A 16,127-nucleotide genomic window follows, 5' to 3' on the forward strand; every position below is an offset into this window, starting at 1 on the left:
AATCCTTGTGCTTTCTTTTCCCGAAAGTTCTCCCCATCCGAACGTAACTATGATGTGGGGAATCGGGAACTGTTGGCCATGAAATGGGCATTTGAGGAGTGGAGACATTGGTTGGAGGGAACCAAACACCAAGTCATGGTCCTTACTGACCACAAGAATTTGATTTACCTGGAGTCGGCCAAGCGCTTGAATCCTAGACAGGCTAGGTGGGCCTTGTTTTTCACACTTTTTGATTTTGTGGTCTCTTTTCTTCCGGGCACTAAGAATGTCAAGGCAGACGCCCTCTCTAGGAGTTTCCTTGCTGATTCTCCTGTTGTGACTAAGCCTTCTACCATCTTAGGCGAGGGGGTAGTTCTTTCTGCCATCTCGCCCGATTTGAGACGTGCTCTGGATGAGTTTCAGGAGGACAAACCTGAGCGTTGTCCCAGTGGAAAGTTGTATGTTCCTGACCAGTGGAGGAAGAGAGTGATGTCTGAAGTTCATTGCTCTGCATTGGCTGGTCATCCAGGTATTTTTGGTACTAGAGATCTGGTGAGTCGGTCTTTTTGGTGGCCCGCCTTGTCTCATGATGTCAGGAATTTTGTGCAGTCCTGTGGGACTTGCTCCCGGTCTAAACCTTGTTCTCACTCTAGTGGCTTGTTGATGCCTTTGCCGGTGCCCAGGAGGCCATGGACCCATATTTCAATGGATTTCATCTCTGATATGCCTGTCTCTCAGAGAATGACTGTTATTTGGGTGATTTGTGATAGATTCCCTAAGATGGTCCATCTTGTACCACTCCCTAAGTTGCCATCTTCCTCTGAGTTGGTGCCCTTGTTTTTGCAACAGGTGGTTCGCTTGCACGGGATTCCTGAGAACATTGTATCTGACAGAGGAGTTCAGTTTGTGTCTAGATTTTGGAGGACTTTCTGTTCCAAGCTGGGAATTCAGTTGTCCTTCTCCTCTGCGTTTCACCCTCAGACCAATGGGCAGACGGAGAGAACAAACCAGACTTTGGAGTCGTATTTGAGATGTTTTATTTCTGCCGATCAGGATGATTGGGTTTCATTTTTGCCCTTGGCTGAATTTGCTTTAAATAATAGAGCTAGTTCTGCCACTTTGATGTCACCTTTTTTTTTGTAACTTTGGGTTTCACCCTCGATTTTCTTCAGGGCAGGTGCAGCCTTCTGCCTGCCCAGGTGTTGACACTGTGGTGGAGAGAATGCACCAGATCTGGGACCAAGTGGTGGATAAGTTGTCTCTCTCCCAGGAAAGGTCCCAGCGGTTTTCCAACCGGCGTAGGACCGTTGGTCCCCAGTTTAAGATGGGTGATATGGTTTGGTTGTCATCAAAAAATATTGCTATGAAGGTGGCTTCTCCTAAGTTTAAGCCTAGATTTATTGGACCTTACAAGATTTTGGAGATTATTAATCCGGTCTCTTTTCGGTTGGCTCTTCCTGTCACATTTAAAATTCATAATGTGTTTCATAAGTCCTTGTTGAAGAGGTTTGTTGAACCAGTAGTTCCTGTGGTGGCACCTCCTGACCCTGTATTGGTTGAAGGTAACATGTAATATGAGGTAGAGAAGATACTGGATTCCCGTCTGGCTAGACGGAGACTCCAGTATTTGGTTAAGTGGAAGGGTTATGGTCAGGAGGATAATTCCTGGGTCTCTGCCTCTGATATTCATGCCGAAAGATTGGTGCATGCCTTTCATCGGGCTCACCCAGATCGCCCTGGTGGCATGGATGAGGGTTCGGTGACCCCTCCTCAAGGGGGAGGTACTGTTGTGAGTTCATTTTTCCCTTCACCGTTGAGGTCTGATGAACTCCCTCCTCTGGTGAAGGAAGGTAGTGAGGCTGATTACCAAACACCTGGGCAGCTAGATGATGACTGGGTGGCTGGAATTGAGGACTGGATATAAGGCAGTCGACGCCCTTCTGCCTTGCTGGTGATCCTGCTGGATTCTTGGAGACCAGTCTGATTCCTGCGTCTCAAAGCTAAGTTTTTCTGCTCTGCTTTGTACACTTCAGTTTTGTTTTTGTTTTGCCTTGTTTTTTGGGAGTTCTTCCATCCCCGGCCGGGGGTGAGCTGAATTCCATTTTTGTCTCTGATCTGTTGATCTTTTGCTCTGTCTTCAGAATATACCTGAGTGCTGATTTAGTCTTTTGAAGCCTAGCGACTTCAGGGCCTGTTTTTCCTATCAGTCGGTTGGCACATTTTAGAAAGGGTTTTTGCGGATGGCAGACAGCAGCTTTCCTATCCTGTCCTATTTTAGTTAGCTTGGGCCCCATCATTTGCTCAACCTATCTTTCTATCTGTGTTAGTGTTTTCATCTTGCTTCACCGTCATTATGTGTTGGGGGCTGCTTATTGCTTTGGGGTCTGCTCTGGGGCAGTTTAGTTTTTCCCCTTTCTGTCTTTAGGCTATGTAGTTCTCCGGCTGTGATCGAGGGGTCTAGGGCAACGTAGGAACCCCCCACGGCTACTGCTAGTTGTTGTGGATAGGTTCAGGGGTCTGCAATCCGATAGCTGCCAACCTCTCTGGTTTTTCTGGACTTAGCTAGTATTTTGTTTTTTCCTCCTTCGGTGACTCATCATAACACAACCCCCAGAGCCCCTCCTCCCGACTTCCCAGCCCTCCACCTCCAAAACCAACTTCTACACCATTACAGAAGATCGACTCTCCACTCTACTCTCAAGATCACATCTCATCACTTGTGCACTTGACCCGATCCCTTCCCACTTCATCCCAAACCTCACTACAGTCTTCATCCCAACCCTAACCCATCTCTTCAACCTATCACTAACAACTGGTGTTTTCCCCTCAAGCTTTAAACATGCATCCATCACACCTATCCTCAAAAAGCCCTCTCTTGACCCATCCTCTGTATCTAGCTATCGCCCTATATCACTTCTCCCCTATGCCTCCAAGCTACTGGAACAACACGTCTACCTTGGACTGTCCTCCCATCTCTCTTCTTGCTCCCTCTTCGACTGCTTACAATCTGGCTTCCGGTCACACCACTCCACTGAAACTGCCTTTACTAAGGTCACCAATGACCTCTTAACCGCCAAGAGCAAGCGACACTACTCTGTCCTCCTCCTCCTGGACCTGTCGGCTGCCTTTGACACAGTGGACCATTCCCTATTATTACAGACCCTCTCATCCCTTGGCATCACAGACTTGGCCCTATCCTGGATCTCATCATACCTAACAGACCGGACATTCAGCGTCTCCCACTCACACACCACCTCCTCACCTCGCCCCCTATCTGTCGGAGTCCCACAAGGTTCAGTCCTAGGACCCCTGCTCTTCTCCATTTACACCTTTGGCCTGGGACAGCTCATAGAATCTCATGGATTTCAGTATCATCTCTATGCTGATGACACACAGATCTACATCTCTGGACCAGATATCACCTCCCTACTAACCAGAATCCCTCAATGTTTGTCCACTATTTCATCCTTCTTCTCTGCTAGATTTCTGAAACTTAACATGGACAAAACAGAATTCATCATCTTTCCCCCATCTCACGTGACCCCCCAACAAACCTATCCATTACAGTAAATGGCTGCCCACTCTCCCCAGTCCCACAAGTTCGCTGCCTCGGGGTAATCCTTGACGCTGATCTCTCCTTCAAACCACATATCCAAGCCCTTTCCACTTCCTGCCGACTTCAACTCAAAAATATTTCACGAATCCGTTCATTCCTCAACCAAAAATCTGCAAAGACCCTAGTCCATGCCCTCATAATCTCTCGCCTTGACTACTTCAACCTCCTGCTCTGTGGCCTCCCGACGAACACTCTCGCACCCCTCCAATCTATTCTAAACTCTGCTGCCCGACTAATCCACCTGTCCCCCCGCTATTCCCCAGCTTCTCCCCTCTGTCAATCCCTTCCCTGACTCCCCATTGCCCAGAGACTCCAGTACAAAACCCTAACCATGACATACAAAGCCATCCACAACCTGTCTCCTCCATACATCTGTGACCTTGTCTCCCGGTACTTTCCTGCACGCAACCTCCGATCCTCACAAGATCTCCTTCTCTACTCCCCGCTTATCTCCTCTTCCCACAATCGCATACAAGATTTCTCTCGCGCATCACCCCTACTCTGGAACTCTCTACCACAACATATCAGACTCTCACCTACCATCGAAACCTTCAAAAAGAGCCTGAAGACCCACCTCTTCCGACAAGCCTATAACTTGCAGTAACCACCGATCGACCAAACCGCTGCATGACCAGCTCTACCCTCGCCTACTGTATTTTCACCCATCCCTTGTAGATTGTGAGCCTTCGCGGGCAGGGTCCTCTCTCCTCCTGTACCAGTTATGACTTGTATTGTTTAACATTATTGTACTTGTTTTTATGTATACCCCTCCTTACATGTAAAGCGCCATGGAATAAATGGCGCTATAATAATAAATAATAATAATAATAATAATGGTCAGGTGTCATAAAAAATGACGGATGCTAGTGCATACCCAACTCACAATTTTTAACTTCAGGTCATGTGACACAAATATTATTCGAACCATGAGTAAGACCTTTTAGGTCGAAATGCGTTGGTTGGAGACCACCAGAGACCCCATCTGCCTGTATGTCCTTATTCATACCTTTTTCTGTCCGATTTTAAGAATTTATAATAAATGATGAATTTTTAACTGAAATCCAGCGCTGGAGATTCTATCTTTCATTTTGCTTCAGTCAACGCCCCTGATCAAGGTGACTCCGTGCGCAGGAGGATTATGGATCGCAATCGAGACTGGTGAGCTGACCTCCCCTCCTTTTCCCTATCCTTCTACAACAAATATTATTTGTATTATCCACCGTCGCTTTGTATTATCCACCGTCGCTGCAAACTGTAGAGTTGATAAAGGTCATACAAATTGTGTGGATGTATACTCACCTAGTCAGGAGTGCTAGTAAATTCATGATGCCCAAAACACAGCATCATGAATTCACATGTATACCTGGGCAGTTGATTATTGTATTGGAGTGTAAAAAGACATAGTGCCCTCGGTACAGGTATCAAAACAGGTTTTTTTTATTAACATACACAAGAAAATATTTTTACACCATTTGATCTTGCCATTCCACCCGTCCTACATCTGAGATTAAGTAGGCCGCAAATTGGTCCCTCAACTTCAACGGATGACCTGAGAGGGTGCTGAGTGAATTCAGGCTATGGGTTAGGAGCAGCATCATCGAGTTCAAAGGTTAGGTGCTCTTTAGCCATTACAAAATTATGTAGAACCACACACGCTTTCACCACCTCATCCACTGTTTCCAGTTTAAGATTAATGGCTGTGCTGAGAATGCGCCATCTGGAGACAAGAATCCCAAAAGCACACTCTACAGTTCTTCTGCCCCTGGTCAGCCTGTAATTAAAGATTTTTTTGTGTGGTCCAAGTCACGGCTGGAGTAGGGTTTCAGCAGGTTTGCGCACATTTGAAAAGCCTCATCCCCAACCATTACAAAGGGCAGTGGTAGAGCTTTGGTGTGGGGAAGAGGCCGTGGCATGGGGAAATTAAATTGGTTGCCATACAACCTCCGGCCCATGTCCGAGTTCTTAAAAGCCTGGGAGTCATTCCCACGGCCAAATGCCCCAATGTCCACTGCTACAAACATACATCCGGCATCCGCAATGACTTGAGTACTGTAGAAAAGTACTTTTTGTAGTTATAGTACTCAGATCCAGTTCTTTTGGGTTTGATTATCTGTATGTGTTTACCATCAACATCTCCCAAACAGTTGGAGAAATTGCAGACTGTCCAGAATTTGTCAGCAATTTCCATCCACTTTTCAGCGGTGGGCAGGGGATAAATTCTGGACAAAGAACGTTCCACAAAGCCCGGCAGGTGTCCACAACTATTCCTGACAAGGTGGAGATTCCAATCCGGTACAGGAAGTGTAGTGAAGATAGGGTCTCTCCAATCGCCAGGAATCTGCGAAACAGAGAAAGAAGTAAAATTAATATTTCTGCATATGGTTTTTTAAAACAATGAAAGAAAAAAACAATTTTGTACATTGCAGTAAAATAATTCTGCCAGGTTTGGAAAAGTACATGTCACACCAAAGAAAATTATGCAGGCATTGGTTTGTAAATATTACGTACCGTAATGTGACCAGGAGCCGTTCCTCAGGAGGAATCGCACGACGGAGCAGTGTGTCCTGTCTCCGGATGGATTGTTGAACATGAGCAAGTAAATCACTGAAGCTTTGTTGGGACATCCGTGTATAGTCCGTAAATTTCTCCGGGTTTGCCTGTAGCTCGCTGTAGAGGGTGTGGTACACTCCACGGCTCTCCCGGAGTTCAACAATCGGATGTATCCACAAACGCCACCGCTGCCGTCTTCGCTGTCTCTCTCTCTCCCTTTGTTGATGGCAAGCAACTGCATAAGCCTGAGCCATCCTGATGTCCAGATCCAAGTTAAAGTGAAAACTCTTCCAGCGCAGATCCATGTTGACACGAGAAAAAGAAAACAAATGTGAAGAATACGGCTGTAGACAAAGTCTATATAAAGAATTACCATAACACACGCCCACTGATGTCCCATTGGTGGTGTCTGTTGCAAGAATTTTTCTAGAATTTTCCTCCTGTGATTGTGACACCGTGCGCATAGAAAATGCAAACGCATGGAAAAACGCGTGAAAACGCATACAAACGCTGCGTTTTTTTGGCTTCATGCGCACGATGATGCCACAAAATATCGCAGTGTTTACAAGCGTTTGAAAGCGTTTTTTTCATGCGTTTGATGTGCGCTCGAAACGCAGCGCTAAAAAGCGCAAGTGTGAAACTAGCCTAATACAGTTTTTTCATTTAATATTCTTAACACAAATTAAAATAAGTCTCTAATTTTGAGCTGCGCCACCATTCCATTTTTCTGACATTTTCCAAAGATCCATAAAAATCTTGTAAACCCACATGGCAGACCTATTACAGTGACAAGCAAAAGGATAACAATGTTTTGAACTTTTGACTGTCAGGCTCCATATCTCAACATCCATTACTGCTTCGAACTTGAGACTACCTTCATTTTGTAGACATTCGTCTTGGCTATCTCATACAGAAATTTGACTTGCAGCTACAGTGGGGAAAGAAAGTGCTTAGTCAGCCACCAATTGTGCAAGTTCTCCCACTTAAAAAGATGAGAGAGGCCTGTAATTGACATCATAGGTGGACCACAGCGATGAGAGACATAATGAGAAAGCAAATCCAGAAAGTCACCTTGTCTGATTTGGCAAGATTTATTTTGCAAATTATGGTGGAAAATAAGTATTTGGCCACCTAAAAACATGCAAGATTTCTGGCTCTCACAGACCTGTAACTTCTTCTTTAAGAGGTCCTCTGTTCTCCACTCATTAGCTGGAGAAATGGCACCTGTTTGAACCTGTTATCATTATAAAAGACACCTGTCCACAACCTCAAACAGTCACACTCCAAACTCCAGTATCGTGAAGACCAAAGAGCTGTCGAAGGACACCAGAAACAAGATTGTAGCCCTGCACAAGGCTGGGAAGACTGAATCTGCAATAGACAAGCAGCTTGGTATGATGAAATCAACTGTGGGAGCAATAATAAGATATTGAAAGACATACAAGACCACTGATAATCTCCCTCAATGTGGGGCTCCACACAAGATCTCTCCCTGTGGGGTCGAAATGATCACAAGAACAGTGAGCAAAAATCCCAGAACCACATGGGGGACCTAGTAAATGACCTGCATAGAGCTGGGACCACCGTAACAAAGGTTACCATCAGTAACACACTAAGCTGCCAGGGACTCAGATCCTGCAGTGCCAGACGTGTCCCCCTGCTTAAGCCAGTACATGTCCGGGCCCGTCTGAAGTTTGCTAGAGAGCATTTGGATTATCCAGTAGAGTATTAGGAGAAAGTCATATGGTCTGATAAAACCAAAGTAGAACTGTTTGGTAGAAACAAAACTCGTGTTTGGAGGAGACAGAATGCTTAATTGTATCCAAAGCACAGCATACCTACCGTAAAGCATGGGGGTGGCAACATCATGCTTTGGCGTTGTTTCTCTGCAAAAGGACCAGGATGAATGATCTGTGTACATGAAAGAAAGAATGGGTCATGAATCATGAGATTTTGAATGCAAATCTCCTTCCATCAGCAAGGGCATTGAAGAGCAACGAAGGAGTGGCTTCATAAAAACAATATGAAGGTCCTGGTGTGGCCTAGCCAATCTCCAAATCTCAACCCCATAGAAAACCTTTGGAAGGAGTTAAAAGTCTGTGTTGCCCAATGAGAGGCCCAAAACATCATGGCTCTAGAAGAGATCTGCATGGAGGATTGGGCCAAGATACCACCAACAATGTGTGCCAACCTTGTAAAGACTTACAGAAAATGTTTGACCTCTGTAATTGCCAACAAAGGATATACCGTATATTCTCGAGTATAAGCCAACCCGAGTATAAGCCAAGGCCCCTAATTTTGCCACAAAAACTGGGAAAACTTATTGACTCCCAGTATAAGCCTAGGGTGGAAAATGCAGCAGCTACTATTAAATTTCAAAAATAAAAATAGATACCAATAAAAGTAAAATTAATTGAGACATCAGTAGGTTAAATGTTTTTGAATATCCATATTGAATCAGGAGCCCTATGTAATGCTCCTTACAGTTCATGATGGCCCCATAAGGTGCTCCATACAAAATATGCCCCATATAATGATGGCCCAATATGATGCTCCATACAAAATACACCCAATATAATGCTGCACAAAGGTTAATAATGGCCCCATAAGATGCTCCACTGAATAATATGCTGCTCCATAAAGGTTATGGCCCCATAAGATTCTCCATAAAGGTTATGGCCCCATAAGATGCTCCACAAAGGTTATGGCCCCATAAGATGCCCCATAAGATGCCCCATATGCTGCTGCTGCTGCGAATAAAAAAATGACATACCTCTCGCACCATGGGGGCCAGGTGCCGGTGTCGCCACTGACTCAGGGCCCCAGCTCCTGCGATATTCACCTGTCCCTGTCCCACCGCCACGCGCCGCTCTGTCTTCCAGGTCCTCTGTCAGTGACTGTTCAGGCAGAGGGCTCGCACTAGCCACGTCATCGTGCCCTCTGACCTGAACGTCACAGCCAGAGGACGCGGAGGACAGAGTGGTGCGCGGCGGTGGAACGGGGACAGGTGAATATAGCATGGCTCCCCCCGTCCTCCCCATCATACTCACCCCCTCCTGGCGTGTCTGTGCAGCCCCTGATTCTCCCATGGTCTCCGGCACCGCAGCTCTTCCAGTGTTCAGCGTGGTACCGCTCATTAAAGTCATGAATATGTGCAATAGGGTTACAGTTGGCCCCTGATACACTGGAGTAGAAGTAACCCTGGTGAATCCAGAGATGGTGGCCTCTGCAGAGAGAACTGCAGGAAAGGCCATGTCTATATTCACAGTTGGGTGAGTCGGCCATGTTGTGCCCACGTCATGTGTATCTAGACTGGGGATCGGGAAAAGACTGAGAGAAGTAGGAGTATCAGACACTATCCCTACAAACGTGTTGCTAGGCACGGACATGAGCAGGATGGCATCTCAATATGTTCATCCAGAGAAAGTGGATGCCACAGAGAAGGAGGCCAGTATCCTACTTGAAATCCTGTGGGATGTGAGGAAATATACAGATGTAGAGGGAGAACGTAGAATGGATGTCCAAATGTATAGTGCGCTGAGCCTGTACAGGGGAGATGTACATGAATGTACTTATGGGGCAGCTGTGACTCGCAGTCAGGATGCTATTAAGACTCAACCCCAGATATTAGTAGATGAGTCCAGATAGAACAGGAGGGCCCTAATGCTGCCCAGGAGCCTCCTCACATGACAGACCTACCAAGGTTCCAGTTAAAAGACTACGCATCCTACCAGGGTCTGGCATCTACACTAGGCTGTGATCTGGAGACCGATAGAGCTTCCAGAAAGCCTTGCTAACCATTGCTAGTCTGCAGAAGCTGAGATGTCTTACAAATCAACCCCCTGCTGGGTCTCACAAGGAAAGAATATTCTGGGACAAAGGAAAGCTGTATGAAGAGACACTGACACAACAAAGTTTTTCCACTGTGAGAAGCGTCTGGTTGTTCCTTATCCATACAGGGAACAATTATTAAGATTTACCCATGAAATCCCTAATGCTGGGAAAGAACCTTAAATTCTAAGGTTCTATACACATGTATGTTTATGATCTGAGCCACGGAGACCTTTTTTTTCCATCAATGTAAAGTCAATGATGGTAAAAACTGAAACACTGACGAATAATGGTCCGTGTTATTATATGCGAAAAAATCACGGAAGTCTGAATGAAGACTAAGAACGAGAATGAGAGGAACTATAAGAGTATGTTTCCATGGTCAGGATTGCATCAGGATTTGACGCAGCTAAAATCTGCACCAAATCTGGCAGGTCATCTACGTTTTTGATGCGTTTTTTTCATGCGGATTTGTATGCGTTTTTTGTAAGCTAAATATATATTATTTAACAAAAAAAAAGATTTGTGATGTCAATTCTGTCCAACCTCCTCTTTAACATTTGTCCAACCCACACTCCATTACACATACAGATAGAACACCACAAATTGGCTGGTGACTAACTCATGCAGCCTTTATCTATTCTCCACTTCCTCAAGATGGCTGGACCATCATTGTAAATAAGCCCCTGTACTTTGTGTCTCTCTCACCTCATTGTAGAGTGTAAGCTCTTACAGGCAGAGTCGTCAATATCTTTGCATTAATTATTGTATTATCGTTAACTTGGTTATGACTGTTGTACATGAACTGTTGAATTGTAAAGTGCTGCGGAATATGTTGGTGCTATGTAAAGATTATTATTAACTGCAAACCAAATCTATGACACACAAACCGCCAGACTGTCCGGGGTTATTACAGGTAAGAAAATGCAGGATCTAGGGTAAAAACTGACTGAGCCAAAGAGAAAACCCACAAAGATATATACAGCTCCACTCCATGTAACTCATACAGCACACAGAACAACTCTGCACACCTGCTGCTCTGATCAGTACACCTCGTGCACACATGGCTCCGCTCCATACACCTCATACACATGTGGCTCCGCTCCATACAGCTCGTACACACGCGGCTCCGCACTGTACACCACGCACACACGGCTCCGCTCCGTACACCTTGTACACATACGGCTCCGCTCCGTACACCTCGTACACACGATTCCGCTCTGTACTCCTCGTACATAAAACTCCGCTCCGTACACACACTGCTCTGCTCCGTACACACACGGCTCCGCTCCGTACACCTCATACACACACGGCTCTGCACCGTACACCTCGTACACACGGCTCCGCTCCGTACACCTCGTACACACACGGCTCCACTCCGTACACCTCGTACACACACGGCTCTGCACCGTACACCTCGTACACACAGCTCCGCTCCGTACACCTCGTACACACGCGCCTCCGCTCCGTACACCTCATACACACAGCGGCTCCGCTCCGTACACCTCGTACACACGCGCCTCCGCTCCATACACCTCGTACACACATGGCTACGCTCCGTACGCCTCATACACACACGGCTCTGCTCCGTACACCTCGTACACACACGGCTCTGCTCCGTACACCTCGTACACACGCGCCTCCGCTCCATACACCTCGTACACACATGGCTACGCTCCGTACGCCTCGTACACACGGCTACGCTCCGTACACCTCGTACACACACGGCTCCGCTCCGTACACCTCGTACACACGCGGCTCCGCTCCGTACACCTCGTACACACACGGCTCTGCTCCGTACACACACGGCTCTGCTCCGTACACCTCGTACACACGGCTCCGCTCCAAACACCTCATACACACATGGCCCCGCTCCGTACACCTCGTACACACACGGCTCTGCTCCGTACACCTCATACACACACGGCTCTGCTCCGTACGCCTCGTACACACACGGCTCCGCTCCGTACACCTCATACACACACGGCTCTGCTCCGTACGCCTCGTACACACACGGCTCCGCTCCGTACACCTCATACACATGGCTCCGCTCCGTACACCTCATACACACACGGCTCTGCTCCGTACGCCTCGTACACACACGGCTCCGCTCCGTACACCTCATACACATGGCTCCGCTCCGTACACCTCATACACACACGGCTCTGCTCCGTACACACACGGCTCTGCTCCGTACACCCTGTACACACGCGGCTCTGCTACATCCCCCCTGTAAACCCCTCCTGACCCCACACAGAAACTTCCCCTCATCCAGCACCAATGACAACCAGCACAGCAGTCCTGCATACACTGAGGCCCCTGATCATGTGACCCCTGACTCCTCCCCTCCTGTGACCTCATCCCAGGTCCTGTGCGCACAGAGCAGCCATATATGTGGAGTGCGGCTCTGCAGGTGGAGGTAGGTGCTGGAGATTCCCCATTACTGGGAGCAGGGGGCAGTAACCCCTTCACTGCTGAGACTGTTTTGGTGCTTTTTGTTGCCGCTTTCTAAGAGTCAAAACATTTTTGTATCTTTTCCTCTGATAGATACATATGACCCAACTATGGAAAGCAGGAAGTAAGTAGTGATGAGCGACACTCATATATATATACTCGTGTATATATATTTATACTCGTTGCTCCGGTATCGTCTGAGTATTTTGGCGTGCTCGGAGATTTAGATTTCGTCGTCTCAGCTGTATGATTTGCGACTTGTAGACAGGCTGAATACATGTGGGAATTCCCTAACAAACAGGCAATCCCCACACATGTATTCAGGCTGTCCAGCAGTCGCAAATCATACAGCTGAGACGACGAAAACTAAATCTCCGAGCAAGCCAAAATACTCAGACGATACCGGAGCAACGAGTATAAATATATATACACGAGTATATATATATGAGTGTCGCTCATCACTAAAAGTAAGGTGCCACATATGACTCAGTACGGCGCCCTTTCGCAGCCCCCCTCTCGGTATAATGTACTCTCAGTCCTGTCATTCCCCCACTCACGCTCTGTGCCCATAGCCATAAGTTCCCTTAGACATTCTATTTACAATATCAATTAGTTCCTTAATAGAGCTTGAACATGTGATCTTTTGATTGCTTAGGCCTCTTTCACACATCAGTTTTTTGCCGTCAGGCGCAATCCGGCTTTTTTTTGTAAAACCGGATCCGGCAAAATGCAATGCCGGATCCAGTTTTTCCCCATTGACTTGCATTAGCGCCGGATGGCATTGCGTTTCATCCGTTTTTTGCCGGATCCGGCAACTTGTCTCATTCCGGCGTCTGGAAAAAACGGCTACTGTAACGTTTTTTGTCTACGGCGAAAAAGCCGGAAGCGCCGGATCCGACGCTTCCGGCTTTTTGCTACAATGAAAGTCTATGGGCGCTGGAATGCGCCGAATCCAGAAAAAGACGGATCCAGCCACCGGATCCGTTTTTTTAAGTCTGCGCATGCTCAGATCCAATTGGCCAGCCCCCAGGAAACAGATATAACCTGCTAGACGGATCCAGCAGAAAAACGGATCCGTTTCTACAGTTCTCCAAAATTTATGCCGGATCCGTTTTTTCTAAAAATAGCCGGATCCTGCCTGACGGCAAAAAACTGATGTGTGAAAGTAGCCTAAGCTGATACACTGCACTACTTATGTAGTGTTTTATTATCTAACGTGTCGTTATGACTGACATGTAGTCTATTGGACCTCACCTCTGGTAGGATCTGATAAGCTGGGGGGTAAGACATAAAGGCCACTGTAAAGGGTACTAGGGCATAGCGAGATCGTTAGCGAGATCGATGAAACGTCACAGGTTTTGTGCCGCAACAGCGACCTCGCCAGCGATCTCGCTACGTGTGACACATAGCGGCGACCGGCCCCCCTCTGCGATATCGCTGATCGTGCTCGAATGTCCTGGGCCATTTTTTGATAGTTGGTGTCCTGCTGGCCAGCATGCATCGCTGTGTTTGACGCCATAACAATGAGGAGCGACCTCGTTGACGCACGCCTATCGAGGTCTGAGTCATCAGAATAGCTTTTGTGTGACAAGGTCCCAACGACCGCCGGATCACTGCTGTGTCGTTGAGTAGATCTGCCTGTTTGACAGCTTACTAGCGACCATGTAGCGACGTACCAGCGATCCTTACCAGGTTGTATCGTTGTCGGGATCGCTGGAGCGTCGCTATGTGTAACGGTACCTCAGTCTCTGTATTTCCTGCTCAGTCCTGACAAACGTGATCCATACAGACAAGCAATGGCTGAAGCAGTGATGAGCATAGCAGTGGTTGAGATCATAGAGGAGCTGTCCTAATAAGATATTCAACCAGTGTTCCTGTCCATATGAGAGGAGACAATTCAACATCTACACGTTATGGCTCCTCATACACTAATGAGGAAAAAGGAGAACAATGTTTTGACTTTCAGGCGCCATATCTCACCATCCTCTTCTGCTTTGAACGTGAGACTACCATCATTTTATAGACGATCATCTTGGATATCACATACATAAATTGGACTTGCAAGTTGCAAAAATGTAGCATATGATTAGTTATGCAGACTCTTGTCATGTCACTGCATTGTTATTGTTTTGCTGCTAAAAATCTAAATTTTAATTTTTTTTTAGTATTTTGTAAATCCGCCTTTTGATTTTCAACACTACCTGATTCCTTCTGAGCATGCTGTAGATCATATGTGTCACGCTGCGCTCACCTGGAGGCGGGACTTTGGTCCCGACGGAGCCGCGCCCGCTCCGGGGGGTCCCATCGGGTGCGCATGCGCACTTCTCGTACTCAGGTTTCCATCTCCCCCATGCCGTGTATTCGCTTGCGCGCTCCTGTCTGTTCAGTCTCCAGGTCAGTCCTCTCTATGGTAAAGGAGGACCTGACCCGGAAGCTGTAGTGGTCATGTGCTATCAGGCTAGAGGACCTGACTCGGAAGCTGTAGCGGTCATGTGCTATATCAGGCTACCTCCCCCTATGGGAGGTGCCTGATTATTGTTGTGCTTCCTGGCTTGGTCTGCTGTGGCTCTGCCTGGCCGTGCGCTGTATTCAGGTCCCGTACTCTGCCTTACCCTATTGTGCTCTCTGCACCCCGGTACTCCCATCCTCGCCTGTTTCCTGCAACAGCCTCTCAGTCCTGCCTTCGGTGTTCCTGTTCCATCCTGCTCCAGTCCTGCCGTCCTGCTCCAGTCCTGCCGTCCTACTCCAGTCCTGCCCTCGGTGTTCTGTTCCATCCTGCTCCAGTCCTGCCGTCCTACTCCAATCCTGCCACCGGTGTTCCTGTTCCATCCTGCTCCAGTCCTGCCATCCTACTTCAGTCCTGCCTCCGGTGTTCCAGTTCCATCCTGCTTCAATCCTTCCGTCCTCTTCCCATCTTTTCTCCTGTGTTCCTACTCCTGTCATCCCTCCTCGTTCCAGTCTATTGTCTTACTCCATTCCTGCCTCCTGGTTCCAGCTCTGTTCTGTCATCTATACTTCAGTCCCACAGTCCTACTCCGGTCCATCCTGAGCCGCCCCTCTCGGTACCAGCTACCGTGGTACTCGAACCCCTGGGCCTGCTCCTAACGGTCCCTGTATAGGGGTCGGTTCCACCTGGCAGTTCGCCCGGGGCCCCTCAGTGCCACGGTCCAGAGGGTCCACTCCTGGAGTTTCCGGCTTCAGACCACCCACTCCAACAATATGCAAGCATGTGTGGGCTGAAATCTGAGCCCAGATCTCTTCTACACGTTCCGAAACTTGGTGCATACAGGTCAACTCACTTGGGTATTTATACAGTTTTTTCTACAACTCTACCCACAAGTATTCGATTGGGTTGAGGTCTGGGGAAAGTGGGGGCAAATCCAGCTCTACTTCATTGGCATTGAACCATTTCTTCGCTAATCTTGATGTTTCGCATCGGCTTCTTCAAAAGGGCCTATCCCATGAAGAAGCCAACATAAAATGTGTTGGAGCTCATCAGGGTGCACACAAGCACTGACATACTCTATGGGTGAGTTACTCTTGCTGCCTTATATAGCCATCTTCACTTCACAGGTTGGGTGCTTTTCTTTGCCCGTTGGCATCCATCACTGATTATATGTGAGCCTCTCTAAGTCCTATTGGACTTAACATCATCTACTTTGGCTTTATACCTGAAGGTCACACAGTGTTTGGTTAA

At 47.4% G+C, this 16,127-nt stretch overlaps 1 protein-coding gene across 1 annotated transcript in view; it reads left to right on the top strand.

The window, feature by feature from the left end:
• Positions 1-12,148: 12,148 nt before the first annotated feature.
• The window catches only part of LOC141051015 (uncharacterized), a 149,202-nt gene continuing 145,223 nt past the window's right edge, over positions 12,149-16,127 (top strand). The window contains exon 1 of the mRNA XM_073547802.1: positions 12,149-12,395. Within this exon, the coding sequence (XP_073403903.1) occupies positions 12,369-12,395 (27 nt within the window). The 5' untranslated portion in view covers positions 12,149-12,368. The remainder of the gene's footprint in view (positions 12,396-16,127) is intronic.

This window comes from Dendrobates tinctorius, unplaced genomic scaffold (assembly GCF_039654945.1).
Source record: "Dendrobates tinctorius isolate UK_male_01 unplaced genomic scaffold, ASM3965494v1 ptg000155l, whole genome shotgun sequence".
Classification (NCBI taxonomy): Eukaryota; Metazoa; Chordata; class Amphibia; order Anura; family Dendrobatidae; genus Dendrobates; species Dendrobates tinctorius.